The 24,352-nt window shown below is 40.7% G+C and overlaps 1 protein-coding gene across 2 annotated transcripts in view; it reads left to right on the forward strand.

Moving 5' to 3' along the window:
* Nucleotides 1–24,352, forward strand: part of LOC138357684 (uncharacterized) — a 379,827-nt gene that overhangs the window by 352,411 nt on the left and 3,064 nt on the right. For both annotated transcript variants that reach the window (XR_011225108.1, XM_069314679.1), the window contains exon 4: nucleotides 23,852–23,958. Coding sequence is in view for 1 of the 2 variants with exons in the window: in XM_069314679.1 (XP_069170780.1) it covers nucleotides 23,914–23,958 (45 nt within the window). In the remaining variant the exon portion in view is untranslated. The remainder of the gene's footprint in view (nucleotides 1–23,851; nucleotides 23,959–24,352) is intronic.

Genomic DNA, 24,352 nt, shown 5'->3' on the forward strand with positions numbered 1-24,352 from the left:
AATGCAATATCTTTCATAGACAACTGGGAACACTTCTATGGAAGAAATGAAATGTATGCTCGTGATGGGGTGCATCTATCGAGAGCTGGGGTTGTTGCTGTTGCGAACTCGTTGGAAGAAGTGGTTACAGGTGTTTGTTTGGATTTAAACTGTTAGTAGATAGAGGTATGGGAATTGATTTGGAGGAAGGAGGTAATAAAAGTATGTGTTTGTGGGAGAAAGGAATTGGCAAAACGATCAGGGAAAGAGAAGGTCCGCAAAATAACAATTCACTTAGGGTATATTACACTAACAGTAGAAGTCTAAGAAATAAAATTAACGAATTAAATGCTCTTGTCTGCACAGAAAAAATAGATATTATTGCACTTACCGAAACGTGGATGAATGTAGAAAATAGAGAACTATTAGCTGAATATCAAATATATGGATTTAAACTATTTCACACAGATAGATATATTAGACGAGGAGGTGGAGTAGCCATATATGTTAGGGACAATTTGAAATGTAGTCTCAAAGAGGGAATCAAAACAGAGCCTCACACAGAAACTATTTGGATTGAATTAAACGAAAAAGCTAATAATATTATAATAGGAGTAATATATAGGCCACCAAATTTAGACAGAATGGAAGCAAAGCATCTATGAGATGAAATATCTAGAGCATCTAGATCTAACAGTATTTATGTCATGGGTGACTTTAATGTTAGCGGAATAAACTGGTTGAACAAAACAGGGAATAGTGAAGCAGAAGATTTTCTAGAATTAATTGACGATTGCTTTCTTACGCAACACATTAAGGAACCAACACGGGAAAATAATATTTTAGATTTAGTGTTAACTAACAGGGAAACGCAAATTAATGACATCGAAATAGGGAGTGAGCTAGGGAGCAGTGATCACAAAGAAATCAGATTTAGCATAGAATGGAATAGACCAGTAGGAGAAAATTCTGTTAAAGTGCCAGATTTTCGAAAAGCTGATTTTAATAGCCTAAGAAATTTTTTGGGTCAAATTGATTGGAAAGGCTTGGGTATGGGGTGTGGGCCGGTCTTGGAGCGAGACATGAACCCAGCGATAGGTGACTTAAATGGGGATTTCGATGTGGATTCAATATATAACTTATTTAAGAATATTCTAAACAAAGCACAGGAACGTAGTATACCATACAAATTGAATAGATCATATACTAATGACCCAAAGTGGATAACAAAGAATTTGAAGAACCTTATAGGTAAAAAGAGAGCTTGGTACAAAAGGATTAAAAATGGGGAGGTCACTTTAGAACAGGAATTCGTACAACTGGTTAGAAATGTTAAAAAAGAGATAAGGAAAGCAAAAAGAAACTATGAAGTTCGCATAGCAGGGCAAGCAAAGACAAATCCTAAAGGGTTTTTTCAGTTATATCGTACTAAGACTAGGGAAAGGATAGGTCCATTAAAAACTGAGACAGGTCAAATAACAGATAGAGATGAAGAGATGAGTAGTATGTTTAATAAATATTTTGTATCTGTATTTACTAAAGAGGAACTTAACAATATGCCTTCAGCCGAACAAGTCTATGTGGGTGGGGACGAGGACAGGTTGACGAGTTTAGCAGTTACCAGGGAGGATGTTCTTAAACAAATAGTAAAACTCAAACCAAACAAATCCCCAGGGCCGGATGAAGTGTTTGCTAGGGTGCTTAAAGAATGCAAAGAGGAGCTTTGTGACCCACTGTCAACCATATTTAATAAATCAATAGAGTCAGGCAGAGTGCCAGAGTTTTGGAAAGTTGCTAATGTGATACCAGTTTTTAAGAAAGGAGATAGATCACTTGCGTCTAACTATCGACCAATTAGCCTAACGTCTATTGTGGAAAAGTTACTCGAATCTATAATAGCAAATAAAATTCGTCTTCATCTTGAAAAACATAAATTAATAATTGAGTCGCAACATGGTTTTATAAATGGCCGTTCATGTTTAACAAATTTGTTATCTTTTTATTAAGAACATAAGAACATAAGAACAAAGGTAACTGCAGAAGGCCTATTGGCCCATACGAGGCAGCTCCTATTCTATAACCACCCAATCCCACTCATATACTTGTCCAACCCGTGCTTGAAACAATCGAGGGACCCCACCTCCACAATGTTACGCGGCAATTGGTTCCACAAATCAACAACCCTGTTACTGAACCAGTATTTTCCCAAGTCTTTCCTAAATCTAAACTTATCCAATTTATATCCATTGTTTCGTGTTCTGTCCTGTGTTGATACTTTTAATACCCTATTAATATCCCCCCGGTTATGTCCATTCATCCACTTGTAAACCTCTATCATGTCACCCCTAACTCTTCGCCTTTCCAGTGAATGCAACTTAAGCTTTGTTAATCTTTCTTCATATGAAAGATTTCTAATTTGGGGAATTAACTTAGTCATCCTACGCTGGACACGTTCAAGTGAATTTATATCCATTCTATAATATGGATTATATTCTAGCATTTTATATTCTAGCATTATATTCTAGCATTATATTCTAGCAATATTCTAGCATTGTTGAGGCAGTTGATAGTGGTAAGGATTGCGATGTTGTATACCTTGACTTTAGCAAAGCTTTTGATACAGTGCCACATGAAAGACTGATTAAAAAAATAGAGTCTCATGGTATTGGGGGTGCTATATTAAGCTGGATTAGGGCATGGCTATACCAAAGGAAACAGAGAGTTAGTATAAATGGAATCAAGTCAGAGTGGGAAAATGTTGTAAGTGGAGTGCCTCAAGGCTCTGTCCTGGGACCTCTGTTGTTTATAATATATATAAATGATTTAGATTCAGGTTTGAGTAGCAACATTTGCAAATTTGCCGATGATACGAAAATCGGTAGGGAAATTAATTCGGAGGAGGACTCACTATCACTTCAAGTTGATCTAGATAGGGTTTTGAAATGGTCAAAGGATTGGCAGATGCAGTTTAATGCTGATAAATGTAAAGTTCTGAGGTTAGGTAATGATGATAGAGTTACAAGATACGAGCTAGATGGTGTTGTGATTGCGAAGTCGGATTGCGAAAGGGATCTGGGAGTTATGATTAGTAAGAATTTAAAACAAAAGGATCAATGCATAAATGTTCGTAATAAGGCAAATCGGACACTTGGATTTATTAATCGCAGCGTTAGTAACAAGACACCTGGTGTGGTTCTCAAGCTATATCTTGCTCTAGTTAGGCCCCATTTAGATTATGCAGTTCAGTTTTGGTCGCCATATTATAGAATGGATATAAATTCACTTGAACGTGTCCAGCGTAGGATGACTAAGTTAATTCCCCAAATTAGAAATCTTTCATATGAAGAAAGATTAACAAAGCTTAAGTTGCATTCACTGGAAAGGCGAAGAGTTAGGGGTGACATGATAGAGGTTTACAAGTGGATGAATGGACATAACCGGGGGGATATTAATAGAGTATTAAAAGTATCAACACAGGACAGAACACGAAACAATGGATATAAATTGGATAAGTTTAGATTTAGGAAAGACTTGGGTAAATACTGGTTCAGTAACAGGGTTGTTGATTTGTGGAACCAATTGCCGCGTTACATTGTGGAGGTGGGGTCCCTCGATTGTTTCAAGCATGGGTTGGACAAGTATATGAGTGGGATTGGGTGGTTATAGAATAGGAGCTGCCTCGTATGGGCCAATAGGCCTTCTGCAGTTACCTTTGTTCTTATGTTATGTTCTTATGTTTTATACCCAATGTTTCCTGTTCTGTCTTGTGTTGATACTTTTAATACCCTATTAATATCTCCCCTTTGATATGTCCATTCATCCACTTATACACCTCTATCATGTCACCCCTTTCGCCTTTCTAGAGAATGTAATTTAAGTTTTGTTAATCTTTCTTCATATGACAAGTTTCTAATTTGGGGGATTAACTTTGTCATCCTATGCTGGACGCGTTCTAGTGAATTTATATCTATTTTATAGTACGGCGACCAAAACTGAACTGCATAATCTAAATGGGCCTAAACAAAGCAAGATAGAAATGAAGAAGAACATCAGGAGTCTTATTACTAACACTTTGATTAATAAATCTCAGCGTCCTATTTGCCTTATTACGAACATTTATGCATTGATTTTTGGTTTTAAATTTTTACTAATCATAATTCCCAGACCCCCTCTTGCTATCCGACTTCACAATCTCAACACTATCTAGCTCGTATCTTGCAACTCTTTCATCATTACTGCTAGCATTACAGCATATCAACTCTGCCAGCATAGTTGAGGCAGTTGATAGTGGTAAAGATTGTGATGTAGTGTACCTTGACTTCGGCAAAGCTTTTGATACAGTGCCACATGAAAGAGTGATTAAAAAGATAGAGTCTCATGGTATTGGGGGTGCTATATTAATTAAGTTGAATTAGGGCATGGCTATACCAAAGGAAACAGAGAGTAAGTATAAATGGGGTTAAGTCAGAGTGGGAAAATGTTGTAAGTGGAGTGCCTTATGGGTCTGTCCTGGGACCTCTGTTGTTTATCTATATAAATAAAGATGTAAATGTTCGATTGTTCAAAGTCGCTTATCTCCGAAACTTCTTCACCGATTGCATTGAAATTTTGACACAACGTTCCATTCACACCTAAGTAGGTTTTAAATACATACTATAGTGATGTCACGTCTGTGACGGGGAAAACTTCTTTTTTAACTGTGTTTTTCAAGTATTTTCCATGTGAGTGAAATCTTCGAAACCTCCTTTCCGATTGCTTTGAAATTTTGACACAACATTGCATTCGAATAGGGGCCTGATTTTATATAACTACTATATACATGCCTCACCTGTGACAGGAAAAACATGTTTTTTTTTGTTTAAACAGCGCCATCTGTTGGATGTAAGGGCAACACACGCTGTAATCTCTGAGAGTTCTTCATCGATTGCTTTGAAATTTTGACTCAACGTTCCATTCAAATATACACGTGCTTTTATGTACCTATTGTATAGCTGCAATACGTGTGACAGGTAAAAACATTTTTTTTTAAACAATGCCATCTGTTGCACGTAATAGCAACACACGCTATACTAAATATGTTATGGTTCCACTTCAATGTTTCCGATTGCCTAGATAAATTGAATTTTCATAGATTTCGATTTATTTACATTTTTATTTAATTATTTTGTGTGACATTGCATTGGAATTGAGCTGTTTACCTTACTATTAATTTCGTGAGTATAGCTTATTTTTATAAAATGTTCATTGTTTTTTATTTCGTTTTTAACAGTTTTTCTAATATTTCAGTGATGGAAACATCAGATCATTTGATGTTCCCAATTTTCTGAAATGATCATCAGATCATTTGGGAATGCATCGGACGAGGGAATGGGAAATAGTGGGGAGTACGGGAGTATGGGAGTAATCGGGAGTAATTGGGACGGGAGTAATCATCTCAAGATGGGATGGTAGGGAGGATGAGGGGACAGGAGTGAGGGATGGTGGGTGAGGACGAGGGGACAGGGGAGGGTGTAATGGTGGGAAGGACGAGGGGACAGGGGAGTTGGGGGTGGTGTGGGACGAGGGAACATGGAAATGGAGAATGGCGGGAGAACAAGGGGACAGGGGAGTGGGGGATGGTGTGAAGGACGAGGGTACGGGGAAGGGGGAAATGGTGGGGAGGACGAGGAGACAGAGAGTGAGGAATAGTTAGGAGGACGAGGGAATGGGAGGAGGGGGGAATGGTGGGGAGGACTGGGAGACAGGGGAAGGTTGCCGTGGCTCAGTAATGAACACGCGTTACTGAGCCACAGCAACGCGTGGCCGAGTACAGCTAGTAATATATAAAAATGATTTAGATTAAGGTTTGAGTAGCAACATGTGCTAATTTGATGATGATACAAAAATCGGTAGGGGAATAAACCCGAAAGAAGACTCACTATCACTTCAAATCGATCTAAATAGTGATTTGAGATGGTCAAAAGATTGCCAAATGCAGTTTAATGCTGATAAATGTAAAGTTTTAAGGCTAGGTAATGATGATAGAGTTACAAGATACGAGCTAGATGGTGTTGAGATTGCGAAGTCGGATTGCGAAAGGGATTTGGGAGTTATGGTTAGTAAGAAATTAAAACCAAATGTTCGTAATAAGGCAAATAGAACACTGGGATTTATTAATCGAAGCGTTAATAACATGACATCTGGTTGACCAGACCACACACTAGAAGGTGAAGGGACGACGACGTTTCGGTCCGCCCTGGATCATTCTCAAGTCGATTGTGATGAGGATTGATTGATTGATTGATGAAGATTAAGCCACCCAAGAGGTACACGGGCATGAATAGCCCGTAAGTGGTGGCCCTTTTGAGCCATTACCAGTATCAATAGATGATACTTGAGATCTGTAGAGGTGCGACTGCACCATGCGTGACGGGAGATGTCTCCCGTGAATGTGTCCAAGATTGATGATTGATGAAGATTAAGCCTCCCAAAAGGTGGCACGGGCGTGAATAGCCCGTAAGTGGTGGCCCTTTTGAGCCATTACCAGTATCAAGAGTTGATACTGGGGATCTGTGGAGGTGCGACTGCACCCAGCGAATGTGTCCAATTGATTGATTGATAAAGATTAAGCCACCTACAAAGTGGCACGGGCATAAATAGCCCGTAAGTGGTGGCCCATTTGAGCCATTACCAGTATTAACAGATGATACTGTGATGTGATGAGGAAGATTGATTGATGAAGAATAAGCCAATCAAAAGGTGGCACTGGCATGAGGAAGTCCTCATGCACAAGGAAGTTATCGACACAAGACCGAACACTAAACAATGGGTATAAATTGGATAAGTTTAGATTTTGGAACGACTTGGGTAAATACTGGTTCGGTAACAGGGTTGTTGATTTGTGGAACCAATTACCACGTAACGTGGTGGAGGTGGGGTCCCTCATTTGTTTCAAACGTGGGTTAGACATGTATATGAGTGAAATTGGGTGGTTATACATAGGAGCTGCCTTGTATGGGCCCATAGGCCTTCTGCAGTTACCTTTGTTCTTATGTTCTTATCATTACCTAACCTCAAAACATTATATTTGTCAATATTAAACTGCATCTACCAAACTTTTGACCATTTCAAAATTCTATTTAGATCGTCTTCAAGTGATAGTGAGTCCCTTTCCGTGCTTATTTCCCTCCCGATTTTTGTATCATCGGCAAATTTGCAAATATTGCTGCTCAAACCTGAATCTAAATCATTTATATATATTATGAATAACAAAGGTCCCAGGACAGAGCCTTGAGACACTCCTCTTACAACATTTTCCCACTATGACTTAACCCCATTTATACTAACTCTCTGTTTCCTTTGGTATAGCTATGCCCTAATCCAGCTTAATATAGCACCCCCAATACCATGAGCCTCTATTTTTTTAATCAGTCTTTCATGTGGCACTGTATCAAAAGCTTTGCTAAAGTCAAGGTACACAACATCACAATCCTTACCACTATTAACTGCCTCAACTATGCTGGAGTAAAATGATAGCAAATTTGTTAAACATGAACGGCCATTTGTAAAACCATATTGCGAATCATTATTAATTTATATTTTTCAAGATGAATACGAATGGTATTTGCAATTATCGATTTAGGTAACTTTTCCACAATAGACGTTAGGCTAATTGGCCAATAGTGTGATGCTAGTAATCTATCTCCGTTCTTAAAAATTGGTACATTAGCAACCTTCCATGACTCTGGCACTCTGCCTAACTTATGATTTATTAAATATGGTAGACAATGGGCCGCAAAGCTCCTCTTTTCATTCTTTAAGCACCCTGGCAAACACTTCATCCGACCCTGGGGATTTGTTTGGTTTGAGTTTCACTATTTGTTTAATAACATTCTCCCTAGTAATTTCTAAACTAGTCAATCTGTCCTCGTTTCCACCCCATATAGACTTGTTCGGCTGAAGGCATAGTGTTAAGTTACTCTTTAGTAAATGCAGAGATAAAATATTTATTAAAATTACTGCTCATCTCTTCGTCATTATCCGTTATCTGACCTGTTTCAGTTTTTAATGGATCTATCCTTTCCCTAATCTTTGTTTGCTATAACTGGAAAAAAAAAATTAGGATGTGTCTTTGCTTGGCCTGCTATGCGAATATTATAGTTTCTTTTTGCTCTCCTTATCTCTTTTTTAACATTTCTAACCAGTTGTACGAATTCTTGTTTTAAACTGACTTCCCCATTCTTAATCATTTTGTACCAAGCTCTCTTTCTATCTATAAGGCTCTTCAGATCCTTTGTTATCCATTTCGGGTCATTAGTATTCGATCTATTCAATTTGTATGTATACTACGTTCCTGTGCTTTGCTTAGAATATTTTTAAATAAGTTATATTTTGAATCCACATAGAAATCATTTTTTTATCTCACCCATCGCTGGGATCACATCTCGCTCCAAGACCGATCCACCACCCCCATGCCAAAGACTGTCCAATCTATTTTACCCCAAAACTTTCTTAAGCTATTAAAATCAGATTTTCGAAAATCTGACACTTTATCAGAGTTTTCTCTTACAGATCTATTCCATTTTATGCTAAATCTGATTTCTTTGTGATCACTGTTCCCTACCTCACTCCCTATTTCGAAGTCATTAGTTTGTGTTTCCATGTTAGTTTACACTAAATCTAAGGTATTATTTTCCCCGCGTTGGTTCCATAATGTGTTGCGTAAGAAAGCAATCGTCAATTAATTCTAGAAAATCTACTGCTTCATTATTCCCTGTTCTGTTAAACCAATTAATTCCACTAAAATTAAAGTCACCCATTACACAAATACGGTTAGACCTAGACGATCTAGATATTTCATCCCTTAGTTGCTTTGATTCCATTCTGTCTAAGTTTGGTGGCCTGTATATAACTCCTGTTATAAGATTATTTGCTTTTTTCGTTTAATTCTAGCCAAATAGTTTCTGTGTATGGCTCAATTTTGATTCCCTCTTTGAGACTACATTTCAAATTTTCCCTAACAAATATGGCTACTCCCCCTCCTCATCTAATATATCTATCTGCGTGAAATAGTTTAAATCCATTTATTTGATATTCAGCTAATAGGTCTCTATTTTCTACTTTCATCCACGTTTCGATAAGTGCAATAATATCTATTTTTTTCTGTTCAAACAAGAGCATTTAAATCGTTTATTTTGTTTCTTAGACTTCAACTGTCAGTGCAATATACCCTAAGTGTATTGTTATTTTGAGGCCCTTCTCTTTCCTTGATCATTTTTGCCAATTTGTTCCTCCCATAAACACATGCATTTATTACCTCCTTTCTCCATATCAATTCCCATACCACTATCTACTAACAGTTTAAACCCAAACAAACGCCTCCAACCACTGGTTCCAACGAGTTCGCAACAACAACAACCCCAGCCCTCGATAGATGCGCCCCATCCCGAGCATACATTTCATTTCTTCTATAGAAGTGTTCCCAGTTGTCTATGAAAGATACTGCATTTGATTTTCAATATTTGTCCAGTCGGTAATTGACACCAAGTGTCCTTGAAAACCATTCATTTCCAACTCCCTTTCTTGGAAGAATGCCACATATGATCGGGGTTGCTCCCTTGTTCCTAACTAATTCTATGGCTGTCTTAAATCTCTGTATCAGTTCCCAACCCGGTCTCGCACTTTTGTACAGTCAATATTGACTTATTAAATAAGTGCATATGTGACATACTAATTTATTGTGAATATTTTAGTTTACCTTGAAAATCTTCATAGAAAACACCGACCTTACCTAACCTTCTTAGTATGTTAAGATAAGCATATTATTGCTTCGTAATTACAATTATTACTTAAACTATACCTATAATAGGTTAAGTAATAATTATAATTAAGAAGCAATAAGATGCTTATCTTAATATACTAAGAAGATTAGGTAAGGTCGGTGTTTTCTATGAAGCTTTTCAAGGTAAACTAAAATATTCACAATAAATTAGTATGTCACATATGCACTTATTTAATAAGTCAATATTGACTGTACGAAAGTGCGAGAACGGGTTGCAGTTCCTCACTCCTAACTCGTCCAACATCATTTCCACCGGCACTGATACAAAAATTGTTTGTTCCCATTTCCAGCATAATGTCATTCATGTTGTTAACAATATCATCAATTCCAGCTCCCAGATAACAAATCCTTAACCTGTTCCCCCCCCCCCCCTATCTCTGGCACTCTGGCAAAAAACAAAGCTCTATCCAGATACCTCACCTGAGAATCTCCAACAACCAAAATTCTTTTAGGTACTTCTTTTACGTTGTGAACACCTTGAGGGACCTGCGCTCCCTTCCTTGTCTTGACTTTCCTGGGAACTACAGTCTCCCCACAGCACTCGTCTTCCAAGACGGCGAATGGGTTTATGTCTTTATGACATCTGTAGGCGGCTTTGTCAAAGTCTTCTTAAGACTCCTGTCCTTTATGACATGGGGTCGTAAAGTACAGTGGTCCGCTTGTTAGCGTGGCAAGCATAAACTTGCACACTTACCTAAGCCATCCGCAAGCACTTAAGGAGTCACTACCTTTCTCCTTAAGGCTGAGACTGAAAAGGATCACGAATAAAGAGGAGAAATTGTACCCGCAACTCGATAACTTGTGGAACCTGTTCAGAGAGAGAGAGTGGTTACCCGGACCAAATATGCTGAAAACAGAGGAAAAACTCAAAGGTTTAGAGTGAACGCATCTCGTCGGGTCTACAACTAGACACGACCAGACGGATAGATGGATACTCCCGACACTCTTCGTCCCAGGCTTGGCTGTACCTTTACAAAGAATGAAAAAACTATGGGGATGGCTGAAAGAAACCTATGGGGAACAACCAGCCTGGACAGGATTCCCACGGTGCCCACCTATGATAGTCTGGACAGCATTCCCAGGGAGTCCACCCATGATAGTCTGGGCAGCATTCACAGGGGGGCCCACCCATGATAGCCTGGACAGCATTCCCAGGGGAAGGCCCATGGGGGGCTCACCCATGATAGCCTGGAAGAGGGGGAGAAATCTCAAAGACCACCTCGTGAGAGCTGGTTTGAAACGACCAGAACTGAGAACCCAACCTAACCTAACTTAGGAGAAGGGAATAACCTAACCTTTCCTAACATGTACCTTTAGTGGTTAGGGAGGACCCACATTTAACAGCATGCTGTTGTTGTTGTTTTAAATGTAGCTACTCAGAACGAAATGCCCATGTAGCAAGTGGACAACAAAAGTGACAGATTGATTGATAAAGACTAAGCCACCAAAAAGGTGGGACGGGCACGAATATCCAATAAGTGGCGGCTCTTTGGAGCTATTACCAGTATCAATAGCTGATACTGGAGACCTGTGGATGGATGGCTATTTTTTGGGGGGTGGAGGAGGGGCTGTCTCGCAGGCTAGCTACACCAGCTATAGAGCAGGTGAGTTAATGAAGGCCTTTAGGTGTTCCGTTTTTTCTTAGTCTGAGTCTTGCTGCGAGTTGACGTGGCTGTGTTGTCATTGGAGTTCGGTGATGTGGCCTCCATGAGGAGATCTTGTACGGAGTAGGGGAAGTGCCGCGGCGATGGAGCTCTTACTGAGATTTCCTTGTCCGAGGAGTCCATGGCGTAGTCCGTTGTTGGTGGTTGTGGTCTCACAGCCTGAGGTTGAGGTTGGCTCTGGAGTCGATGAGTTGTGGTAGAAGCTGGTTCGGTCACGTTGGTGGTGTTGCTGGTGGTTGGAGAGAACACGTCTGCGAGCACCTCTGCTGAGACGGTGATGGTGGTAGCTATTGGGGCTGGAGTAGAGGATGGTGCTGTTTGTGCAGCCTGGGTCATTGGCGGAGCTGAAGTCTGCGTTGAGATCGACCTTGTGGTCGACCTTGTGGTCGACCTTGTGGAAGTCCTCTGTATGGTAGGGAGAGGTAATGAGACTTGTGTCAGGGTCAGTGATGGGGTCCAGGCCATTGGCTAGGTTCACCACATACAGTTCCCTGACGAATCGGTGTTGTCTGCTCCAGCAAGCCTCTCCGTTAGTCGAATAAGGGCAAGGAATAATGCCGGAACGTGATGTAAGAGGTGGCGAAGATAGCATGATTGATTAATTGATGAAGATTAAGGAACCCAAAAGGGGGTACGGGCATGAATAGCCCGTCAGTGGTAAAATTTTTGTTCAGTAAATGTATGCAGTGTGCTGAGGTCGCATTTAATCGTCAGGCTGCTATCGCGGGGAAGGATACTGTTTGACAGTATTTATGAGGGTGTCCAACTGCTGGACACCTTTTTTGACCAGAAGAGTGGCAGGGTTAATGGCTTCAGGGTGGTTGCTGCAAGATTCAGGGACTCTTAAAGCTCTTCTAAGGTCGTTGGTTGCTTCACATTCCAGGAGATAGTGAAGTAGTGACTTTTCTGTGATTGTTTGGCAGAAGATGCATTCTCTCTGTCTGGGTTCACCAATCTCCCAGTTGCATCTGTAACCTAGACGTAGTCGGTGTATCCGAACTGATATTTCCATGTGGATTCCTTCTGGGATATTTAACCTTTCTAACTTGGTGGCCTGAAAATCCTATATTGCAGAAGGCGAACCTTCTGCTACTCTCTGGTGTAGCTCATCCAGTCTCATAGGTTTTGTTGAGGTGTGAGTGTTTTTTGGTGATGATGTTTTTTATGTACTCTAGGTTGGGTTGGATTATTTCATGTATTACTGGATGAGGAGTTGCCAATTTAGCAATTTCATCAGCTTTCTTATTTAATGGGATTACAACATGGGATGGGATACAGTTTAGGGTGATGTTGAGTCTTTTGCCTTTAGCGACTGCTCCAAGATACAAAATGGTGGTAATTATTTCCATGTTTTCTTTCCACTATTTTTGTCCTAATATTTGAAGTGCAGCTTTTGAGTCTTTGTGTATGACTGTATTTTGAGTGTTTTGTGCAATCACATATGCGAATGCCTGTTGTATAGCAAACAGCTCAGTTTGGGTTGACGATGCTGGTCCTCCCAGTCTCCAATATGCCTATTCGCTGTCCATGCACAGTGCAGCAGCCAGCACTCTCATACTCTGTGTCAACCGATCCATCTGTGAAGATGTGGGTGGCTCCTGCTACTGCAACTGGTGCACATTTGCTTTTCTATGATGCGCCTTATGATTGTTGGATCATAGGCGTCCTCTTTCATCGGAAGACTTTCTATTACTATTTTGAAGGAAGGCTTCTCCCAAGGCTGGGAACAAGTGTAGTTTAGGTGTAGTTGATCAAGAATCATGTTTTTTAGTTATAGTCTGTTTAGGGTATTTTCCGCTCTGTAATTAAAATTAATTAAAGAGTAGACTTAACACATATAAATCTGGAGGGATTCGGTACTAAAGATAAATATATCCCTAGTAAAATTTCAGTGCTGGTTCTACACTGAAGTAAATAAATTATTAAGTTGAATTAGTCTAATTACTCATTGCAATATTATATACATACATAAGAAATGAATAGCACATGTTTAAGTAATAAACCATGGAAATAATTCAGTTAAGAATGTGACTAAAGTATCTACAAAAAATTAGTATTAAGGCTTAGCTATAAAGGAGACTTCACAACACTCAATTCATATCTCAAATACTCGTAGACGTAATCTCGTTGCCAAGGTTGTCGTGTGAACACAGGGCAATGGTAACCGCATGGAAGGGAAGATTATCTCAGCTTGTTCTCACGATTCACGCTGGAATCACAGTAGACAATGCCTAGGCTATCACATTATTCTATTCATTAGTAAAGGTGGGGACATATATATGAGGGAAACTAACGGGGGTTTTGTGGTCTGCTGGCCATGTGACGACAAGTAACCTACACGTTAATAACGTATGCATACAAAATAACTAACGTAGGAACTGTTATACTCATTACACTCGCCGAGACCGTGTCTGCTGATTGTAGGAGCAGTTGATGTTCCTTGACGTTCGCTGATGCAGAAGGCCGAATTACGGGATAATTATAAACTACCAGACACGAATAATTAGCAGCGATAATGTACTGCTTAGAGTACGTTGTTCTCTCAGTAATGGCGTGCGGATTGCACCCGAGAGTCCAGGGCAGATTGACGCTCTCTTTCTTCCCTGCGCTCCGATACGCATGCGCATAATGCTCCAAAAGTGATCTCGAGCTTAAAGCATTTTATTTACTGGTAATTAATTAGGGAAGTAAGGAATCGTGACAAGTATTAATGTCACAGATAAATATATTAATTAAATCATAATACCTCTTCCGCAAGGCAATAGGTTTAATTAACATTGCGGGGATTAAACGAGGAGGATCGACATCAAATTAATTTACGTCACAGTAATATTTACTGAGATAATCAATCTGATTAAATGATTGAGTTCAGTACGTGAAATAAATAGATTCTTCCATAAAGAATAATACTTAGAAAGAAAAGGTAATTAACTGGACTCGATAATATTCCAACAAAATGTGGAAGAATTCATGTTTCAGCTTGACGCTGCCTCCCGGCGTCATAAGGACTAGGAAGGATCTGGCAAATATTACTTACTATAGAAAACATGAATTACATTAATTCTACGCATTAGTGATGTTAGTAAATACTAATATTAGTAGCTGAAGGAGAATAAACTGTTGGTTATTTCCAACATAACTCCGGGGGGAAATTTCGGGTCGCAGTTCACTGTTGAGTACTGACGTACCTATCCCTACCCTGAAATTATATTGTAAGGTTAGTAAGTTAGTACGCACGTAACGGATGTCCCGACTCTGCTATAGCAGGTAAGACTTACCTGCTATAGGCAGGAAAGTCTTCATGGGAACAAAAATTAAATGTAACAACACTAAAGTGTTACATCATCTAAAACAAGAACTTTCTAAATCTACATTGTATCTATGACTTGTGTCTTTATGACGTGTAAGGGTTAAATTACTCAGTCACAGGACAATTCTATAAACTCAGATATATTCAAGAATAGATGGTATTTATATAGGCTGTGTTCCACAAACTACATATAAAAATAAATCATAAATTTAATCTTATAATGTCATTCAAGATCAAGACGACTTCGAATCCACAATGGAGTTACTGCCCAGGGTCATGGTGACTTGTAACTGTTGAGTTACTGAACATCAACCCAACTGTATCATCATGATCGACTCAAAATCGAATGATAAATTAACCGTAATTACTCAGAATTAAAATAGTGATGAAGTTTCAATTTACACTGTTGAGCAGCGACTCTAGATGGTCATGTGCTCTGTTGAACAGTATCCTTGTTTTCTGAAACTGGTGGTGAAGTTGACTTTGTTGAACTTTCATGTTCAGCTAATTCTAGAGGTACCAACTTCTCCAATGTTTTGAAGGTAGTAGTGCCTCGACACAAAACCTTTACTATTCGCAGGATACCTTGACGATCTGGGTGGACAGCGACAATCTTGCCTATAGGCCACTCTGACCTGGGTCCATCACTGTCGACTAACACTAGGTCTCCTGGTTTCAGTTGAACTTTATTATAGGGGCTCGTAGCTCCATAATGATATTCTCTCAGAGCGGTGAGGTATTCACGAGTCCATACTTCATTCCACTTCTCTATTATCCTTGAAAGATGTTTATAACTTTCCACCAAGGCACTCCTATCAACATGTGAAGGGTCAGCTGGATCCTCGTCTGCTAGAGATATTAGAGGGCTCAGAAGACCACCATGAATTAAGTGCGAGGGACTCAAGAGGTTCTCTCTGGGAGAAGTCATCTGAAAGGTAGGTCAATGGTCAGTTGTTGACTCGTGTCTCAATTTCTGTGACAAGGGTTTGCAGTTCAGTGAGATTAATTTTCTGCCAATGTAAGGCCTCTCTTAGGCATTTCTTGACACTTCCCGCCATCTGCTCATAAAAAGCACTTTGCCAAGGGGCTCTTGGGCGCATACGTTTCCAATGGCATTGTCTATGTTTTAATACTGACTGTACCTCTGGATGGTTCCATATCTCTCGTAGACAGGCTTCTCCGGCCACAAAATATGATCCATTATCTGAAATCATCAATCTGGGGCAGGTTCTGCGTGCAGTAAATCTATGAAAAGCTTGGATAATGTTGACCAGACCACACACTAGAAGTTTTTTTTTTGTATTATTATTATTTTCTACCACAAACGTGGCCACACATTTACAATGCTAACCAGCATATATACATTTTCTTCTGTCCTCCATGGACAGGGTTAGAAATGTGTTAAACATATAGTTCAAAGGTTTATTGAACAATCAACCACAGAAGGTGATTCGGTGCTTTTAAAATGCTAAGCTAACCTACATACGAAAATACATAGATACACAGATTTACGTATGTCCTAGTGTTCGATGTGTCTTTTACATAGTGTCATTAATGTGCATAGGGACGACGACGTTTTGGTCCATCCTGGACCATTCTCATGTTGATTGCGATTCTCAATCGACTTAGAATGGTCCAGGACGGACCGAAACGTCGTCGTCCCTTCACCTACTAGTGTGTGGTCTGGTCAACATACTTCAGCCACGTTATTGTGACTCATCGCCTGCAGCTTGGATAATGGCTTCTGCACTCATGTCAGAAGTTACTTCTAGGTGTACGCCTCGTGGTTGCACACGTAAAGAGGCAAATGTAGGCTTTCACCGGAATTTTATCTGGAGTGCATGTTAAAATTAAAGTTCCTGTATAGTCAACACCTGTTGTCTCAAAAGGACGAAGGTGAACAACTCGTTCCCTGGGGAGTGGTGGAGGTCCTGGGTAAGGACACACTCGAGCGTCGTATCTTCTACGGATTACACAAGATTTAATAATTGATTTGACAGTTTGGCGACCTTGGGGAAACCAAAATTTCTGTCGAAGGTCGGTGAGAGTGTCTAACACTCCACCATGTAAAGTGCCATATTGATGGTGATGTAAAACTATAAGTTTGGTGACGATGTGGTGACTTGGCAAAAGTATTGGATTTTTAGTCTCCAAGTTAATCTCTGCATGAGGCAGACGTCCTCCATACCTCAGTATATTGTAGTTATTTAAATCACACCAGATGACCAAAGATGTAGTTAGTTTGTCTGGAAGATGTTCATACTCATTTCCATAAGACTCTTGTTGGGCACGTTTGATCCAATATTTGATAGGACTGGGAAATCGATATCTAATTCCTATCTTATTAAGAAAATCAAATACATGTGCAGTTTCTCTTATTAACCAAGGTCACCAATTAAAGCATCCAGCACTTCCACTAACACGATAACATCATTTATATTTGCCAACATCCAGGGTATAAAACCACGCAAATCCAACAAAGTTCACTTTATAGATGATCTCCTTCATGAGGCAAATGCAGTGTTTGCAGCCCTAACGGAAACTCATACAAAGGACTACCTTGATGGTGAAATATGGATCTCAGAGTACAATCTCTTCAGATGTGATAGGAAACACCGGCTTCAGGGTGGGGTCAGCCTCTACATCAAAGACACACTCATCTGTACTGAGCTGCTAAACACCTCAAATGATATGGTGGAAGTGCTGATAGTCAAAATAGAGATCCTAAATGTAGTTGTTGTCCTTGTATATAAGTCACCGGAGGCAAACCCTCAGCAGTTTAAAGACCAACTAATGAAAATAGAGCACTGCTTGGAAAACCTCACAAATCCAGCTCCGAACATCATCCTGCTTGGGGACTTCAACCTACGGCACCTGAAATGGAAGCACCTGGCTAATACAGTAATATCAGAAAGAATACCAGGAAGTAGCCTAAATGAACAGGCACATGCAAATGACCTGTTACGGATGTGCGATAGGTTTGCCTTAAACCAGCAAATAGTAGAACCAACTAGGAAGGAGAACACGCTGGACCTCATTTTCACTAATAATGATGAGTTGATCGGGAACATAATGATTACAAATACCTGTTACTCAGATCACAACTTAATTGAAGTTCTGACAACCATGGGGAATGGACCTTCAAAACCAGTCCAGATTCCCAGTGGAGGAGATTTCAGCAAATTCAACTTCAATAATAAACGGATAAACTGGGAGCAAATAAACCAGGACTTCACAGAAATAAACTGGGAAGAACAGCTAGGAAATGCAAACCTGAACCAGTGCCTGGAAAAAATAAGCTCAGTAGCACTAGAAATATGTTCAAACCGCATATCCCTAAGAAAAAAGAGAAAGAGATGCAGATTGGAACGGGAACGTCGTTCCCTATATAGGCGAAGAAAACGAATCGCGGAACAACTTGAGAGTCGCACCCTATCTCAAGAACGGCGAAGAAGGTTAGGTATAGAAATAGAAACAATTGAACTCAAGCTACAAGAATCATACAAAACCCAAGAGAGGCAAAGAGAGCAAAAGGCCATCAGTGAAATAGAGAGAAATCTGAAATATTTTTTCTCCTATGCAAAATCAAGATCAAAAACCACATCTAGTATCGGGCCCCTGCGAAAGGGAGATGGAACTTTCACCGATGACAACAAAGAAATGAGCGAGTTACTGAGGAAGCAGTACGACTCTGTTTTCAGCGAGCCATAAAATGCACTAAAGATTGATAATCCAAATGAATTTTTCATGGATATGATACCAACATCAAATCATATATCAGACGTCGCCCTATCCCCACTAGATTTTGAAGAAGCCATAAACAGTATGCCTATGCACTCTGCACCAGGCCCGGATTCTTGGAACTCCATATTCATCAAGAACTGTAAAAAACCACTATCACAGGCCCTTCACATTCTGTGGAGACAAAGCCTAGATACTGGCGTTATTCCTGATATACTAAAAACAGCAGAGATAGCACCACTCCATAAAGAAGGAAATAAGGCAGAGGCAAAAAATTACAGACCGATAGCACTAACATCGCACATCATAAAAATTTTTGAGAGAGTGCTAAGAAGTAAGATCACAAAATACATGGAATCACAGCATCTCCATAACCCCGGACAACATGGTTTCAGAACAGGGCGCTCTTGCCTGTCGCAGTTGCTGGACCACTATGATATGGCATTAGATGCTATGGAAGACAAACAAAACGCTGATGTAATTTACACAGATTTCGCAAAAGCTTTTGATAAATGTGACCATGGTGTTATTGCACATAAAATGCGTTCAAAAGGAATTACCGGGAAAATAGGCAGATGGATCTACAATTTCCTGACTAACAGAACCCAATGTGTAATAGTCAACAAAATAAAATCCAGCCCATCAACCGTGAAGAGCTCAGTCCCCCAGGGTACTGTGCTTGCTCCAGTACTTTTTCTCATCCTCATATCGGACATAGACAAGAACAACCTATAGCACTGTATCATCCTTTGCAGATGACACTAGGATCTTCATGAGAGTTGGCAACATAGAGGACACGGCAAACCTCCAATCAGATGTAGATCAGGTCTTTCTATGGGCTACAGAAAATAATATGGTGTTTAACGAGGATAAGTTCCAGCTCATGCGCTACGGAAAAATTGAAAATATAAAAACAGAAACCACGTACAAAACTCAGGCAAATCATAACATAGAACGAAAAGGCAATGTAAAGGATCTGGGTGTACTCATGTCGGAAGACCTTACCTTTAAAGAACACAATAAAGTAGCCGTCACAACTGCAAGAAAAATGACAGGTTGGATAACAAGAACTTTTCACACTAGAGATGCTATACCGATGATGATACTTTTCAAAACGCTTGTGCTCTCTAGAGTGGAGTACTGCTGCACAATGACAGCCCCTTTCAAAGCTGGAGAAATTGCTGACCTAGAGAGCGTGCAGAGATCCTTTACTGCTAGAATCCACTCAGTAAAACATCTAAATTACTGGGACCGACTAAAGAGCCTAAATCTGTACTCCCTTGAGCGCAGGCGGGAAAGATAATAATTTACATGTGGAAAATAATTGAGGGGCTGGTCCCAAACCTGCACACAGAAATAACACCACATGAGACCAGAAGACATGGCAGGATGTGCAGAATACCCCCGTTGAAAAGCAGAGGTGCAACAGGTACTCTGAGAGAGAACTCTATCAACATCAGAGGCCCGAGACTGTTCAACACGCTTCCACTACACATAAGGGGCATAACTGGCAAACCCCCTCACAGTGTTCAAGAGAGAACTGGATAAGCACCTCCAAAGGATACCTGATCAACCAGGCTGTGACTCATACGTCAGGCTGCGAGCAGCCGCGTCTAACAGCCTGGTTGATCAGTCCAGCAACCAGGAGGCCTGGTCGACGACCGGGCCGCGGGGACATCAAGTCCCGGAAGCACCTCAAGGTAGCCTCAAGGTAACGTACTTAAACTAGAATAATTATGAGGACTGATAGCCAAGGATCGAGGAGGTTCTGGGTCCATCGTGTGTATAGTGATATTGGTCACTATGACTTGTGGCTTTGTTCAGGCCACTGACCACTTATCAGTCATGGGAGTCCATTTAACCACATCTGAGCCTTAATAAGCTGTTTTAATGTTAAACCTCTTAATAGGTAATCAGCTGGATTGTCCTTAGTAGGGACATGTCTCAATTTATATCCAGCAGATAATTCCTGTATCTCCCTAACGCGGTTGCTAACGTTGGGAGTCTTGTTGTTATTATTTCTTACCCATTGTAAGACTGCCTCATTGTCTGACCACACTACTATCTCACCAAAGTGAATATTACCGAGTGTCTTGGTCAGGCAATGAGCCAACCTTACTCCCACTAACAAGCAGTCAGTTCCATTTGGGTAAGGACCTTTTTTTAATGGGGTCTACTCTTGCCTTTGAAGTAAGCAGAATTGACTGTTGTGTATTAACTAGATAGGCTACTGCGCCATATGCTTTGCCTGACGCATCGCAGAACACATGTAAATCTGTGGGTAAGTTTTGTCCTAAGGCGTTACGTAGAAATTTCAGAACACTTAATTAATTAAAATCCGTTGTTAGTGTCTGCCATTTTTCTTGCAGCTCAATTGGTAACGGATCATCCCAACCCATATTTTTCTGCCAGCACTCCTGCACGAGGAGTTTGCCCCTAATTAAGATAGGACTAAGCAAGCCTAAAGGGTCAAATGGTTGACTGACATATGAGAGCAATTTTCTCATGGTTAGGGGTGATTGTTACGAACCCGAGTCCATCGTCAGAGCACGGAGCAGTGACGTCAACGCCATCTGTGAGTCCGCTCCCGAAACCCACACGAAATGGACGACGCCATCTAGTGGTGGCAAGAATACGCCAGCTGGACATGCTAGATTCTTGTCCTGGTAGCTCGTGAGGTAGCCGGTGCTGACCTCTGGTGAGGTGACGCTTAGACAGTGAACGCCATCTATGGAGCGAAAAGGTGGACGTTTGTGTCTAAGCCAGTAAGTGATGTTTCCTAGTGGTTCCCATGTAGTGTCCCAATACTAATGAAGTGTCTATTTTCACAGAGTCAACCTAGGACGGCTGTGATGTACGATGAATTAGTCTACCCAAGGCAGCCAAGGTCTCTTCACCAGTCTGCTTTGTAAAAGTAGTGAGCCGCCACTGGACGAGCTCTGCTGAGTGTTCAATTGTCTGCCTGAGGAGTGACAGTGATGGGATTCGCCGTACCCGGGGCTGGCTGGTGGAAGAGACAACCAACTGTGGTGCCGACCGAGGAGAGTAACCAGCGAGTTACACGAGGCTCCTGCCTAGGGCTCGCAACCCTAGTATTCGTCATGAAGTGGCCTAACAGCGAGGCTGATTGGTACCTGCCAGCTACAGGCTGGACTGTGGTTGTGGGCCTTCACGACGGGGCACCCAGTGGAATTGTGATTTGGTTGGCCTGTGGCCAGGGTAGATTCATCGTGGTTTCATGGTACCTGCAGAGGGTTGTGCCACGGAATAGGAAACCAGGCAAGACTGCATGGAGTGAGCGTCGTCAAGTGTTCAGCGTCTTCAGAGGGAGACGAAGCTCTGTATATTGTGTAGAAATATTTCCCGTTTGTAACTTTTAATTTATATTTGGTGGTGGGAAAAGAATGATATATATATATATATATATATATATATATGAATGAAAACTCACACCCCAGAAGTGACTCGAACCCATACTCCCAGAAGCAACGCAACTGGTAACTACAGGGCGCCTTAATCCGCTTGACCATCACGGCCGTCAAAAGGAAGTGATAGCCGAGGCTATTTGAGCCACTTCCCCGACGGCAACTCGGATGGTAATCTTGGGCATAGCATTTCACCAAATCACCTCATTCTTTGGGGCACACGTGAGGAACACAAATGCGAACAAGCCTGAATGGTCCCCAGGACTATATGCGAATGAAAACTCACACCCCAGAAGTGACTCGAACCCATACTCCCAGAAGCAACGCAACTGGTAACTACAGGGCGCCTTAATCCGCTTGACCATCACGGCCGTCAAAAGGAAGTGATAGCCGAGGCTATTTGAGCCACTTCCCCGACGGCAACTCGGATGGTAATCTTGGGCATAGCATTTCACCAAATCACCTCATTCTTTGGGGCACACGTGAGGAACACAAATGCGAACAAGCCTGAATGGTCCCCAGGACTATATGCGAATGAAAACTCACACCCCAGAAGTGACTCGAACCCATACTCCCAGAAGCAACGCAACTGGTAACTACAGGGCGCCTTAATCCGCTTGACCATCACGGCCGTCAAAAGGAAGTGATAGCCGAGGCTATTTGAGCCACTTAACTGAGATGTTAGTGCAACTGGTCTATAATTCTTTGCCAATGCTTGTGTTGTGTTGTGTTGTTTTGGTAGTGATGTGCAATGTGTTGTTTTGGTAGTGATTCGTCCAGTTCTGGTAGTAGTGCGGTTGTTGTGTAGTGTAGTACTTGTGTGCTTGTTAATGACTTGTATTCCAGTCTTGTGGGTATCTCCTTTCCCCTACGGGCCAACTGCTTTGTTCTTACCTAGCATTTTGCTTTGTTTGGGTATGAATGTTTGTGTGCCGTATATTTTGCAAAATTTGCCATATATCTCATTATTTACTCCTCTGCCTAGCAACAAGTCTGTCTAATTATACTCATTAACTGTTTTTCAAAGTTCCCCATAGTGTCCTTTATTGAAATCGAGTTCATGAACCGTTTCAATGTTCTTATTTTCTTCTAGATTATATCTTAAAGTATATTTAAATGTTATTGTTATTAAATGTTATTGTGACATTGCATTGCAATTGAGCTATGTTGTTTACCATACCGTTCATTTCGTGAGTATAAGTATAGATGCCACACTTGTGACAGGTAAAACCATGCCTTAATTGAAAAACAGCACCGTCTGTTGCACGTAAGAGCAACCCACACTATATTATGTTGCGATATTATTTCAATATTTCCGATTGTATTGATAATTTGAATTTTCATAGATTTCAATTTATTTTCATTTCGATTTAATAATTTTGTGTGACATTGCATTGAAATTGAGCTGTGTTGTTTACCATACTGTTCATTTCATGAGTATAGTTTATTTTTTTATTTTTTTCATTTCATTTTTTTAGCTGTTCTTATTTTTCAGTGATGGGAATATCAGATCATTTGATGTTCCCAATTTTCTGATGGAAGCATCAGACCATTATAGAATGCATCGGATGAGGTAGTTTGGAATGGTGGGGAGGACGAGAGGGGGGTATGGTGGGGAAGACGAGGGGACAGAGGAGAGGGTAATGGTGGGGAGGACGAGGGGACTGGGGAGTTGGGGATGGTGGGGACAGGGGAATGCTGGGGAGGACAAAGGGACAGGTGAATGGGAGATGGTGGGGGAGGAAGAAGGACAGGGGAGGGGAAAATGGTAAGGAGGACGATGGGACAGGGAAGTGGGAATAGTGGGGATGATGTGGGGACAGGGAAGTGGGAAGGACGAGAGGACTGTGGAATGGGGAATAGCAAAGTGAATTATAATTATATATATTAATTAATTCTTATAAATTTCCAGAAGCCTGTATCAACACCCACACTAATGCAACTGAAAGAGATGTTGAGACAAGTATTGCTGATATGTTGAAGAACGCCCCAAACAAACTCGGTGGAAACAGATACAAGGTAAAGTTTGCCAATTTGCTGTAGTCTAATTCAATTTCTTTTTAGTAATCTTCGAGAACATTTATGCTATGAATAAGATAAAATAATGTAACTGATTTTGATTTATTTACTATTTATTATTTATTTACCGTTATTAGTATAATAGATCTCGTAATAATTTTGCAAAAATAGTGGCATTTACTATTTTAAAAAGCTCGGGTGCAGGGGGGGGGGGGGGTTATGTAAAAGCCTGGTTTGTGCCTCGGAGAGGCTATGGGATCCAGTAAGATCGTCCTTCCTTTCCTCCCTAGAATCTGGATGTAGCAGGTGCTCAATTGTCAAAAGTGAAAAATTGGTTTTGTCTTCCGAATGCACCATTTCTGTAAATTTGCTAATAATCTTTTAAAAATAGTAA

Source organism: Procambarus clarkii, chromosome 79 (genome assembly GCF_040958095.1).
Source record: "Procambarus clarkii isolate CNS0578487 chromosome 79, FALCON_Pclarkii_2.0, whole genome shotgun sequence".
In the NCBI taxonomy this organism is placed as follows: Eukaryota; Metazoa; Arthropoda; class Malacostraca; order Decapoda; family Cambaridae; genus Procambarus; species Procambarus clarkii.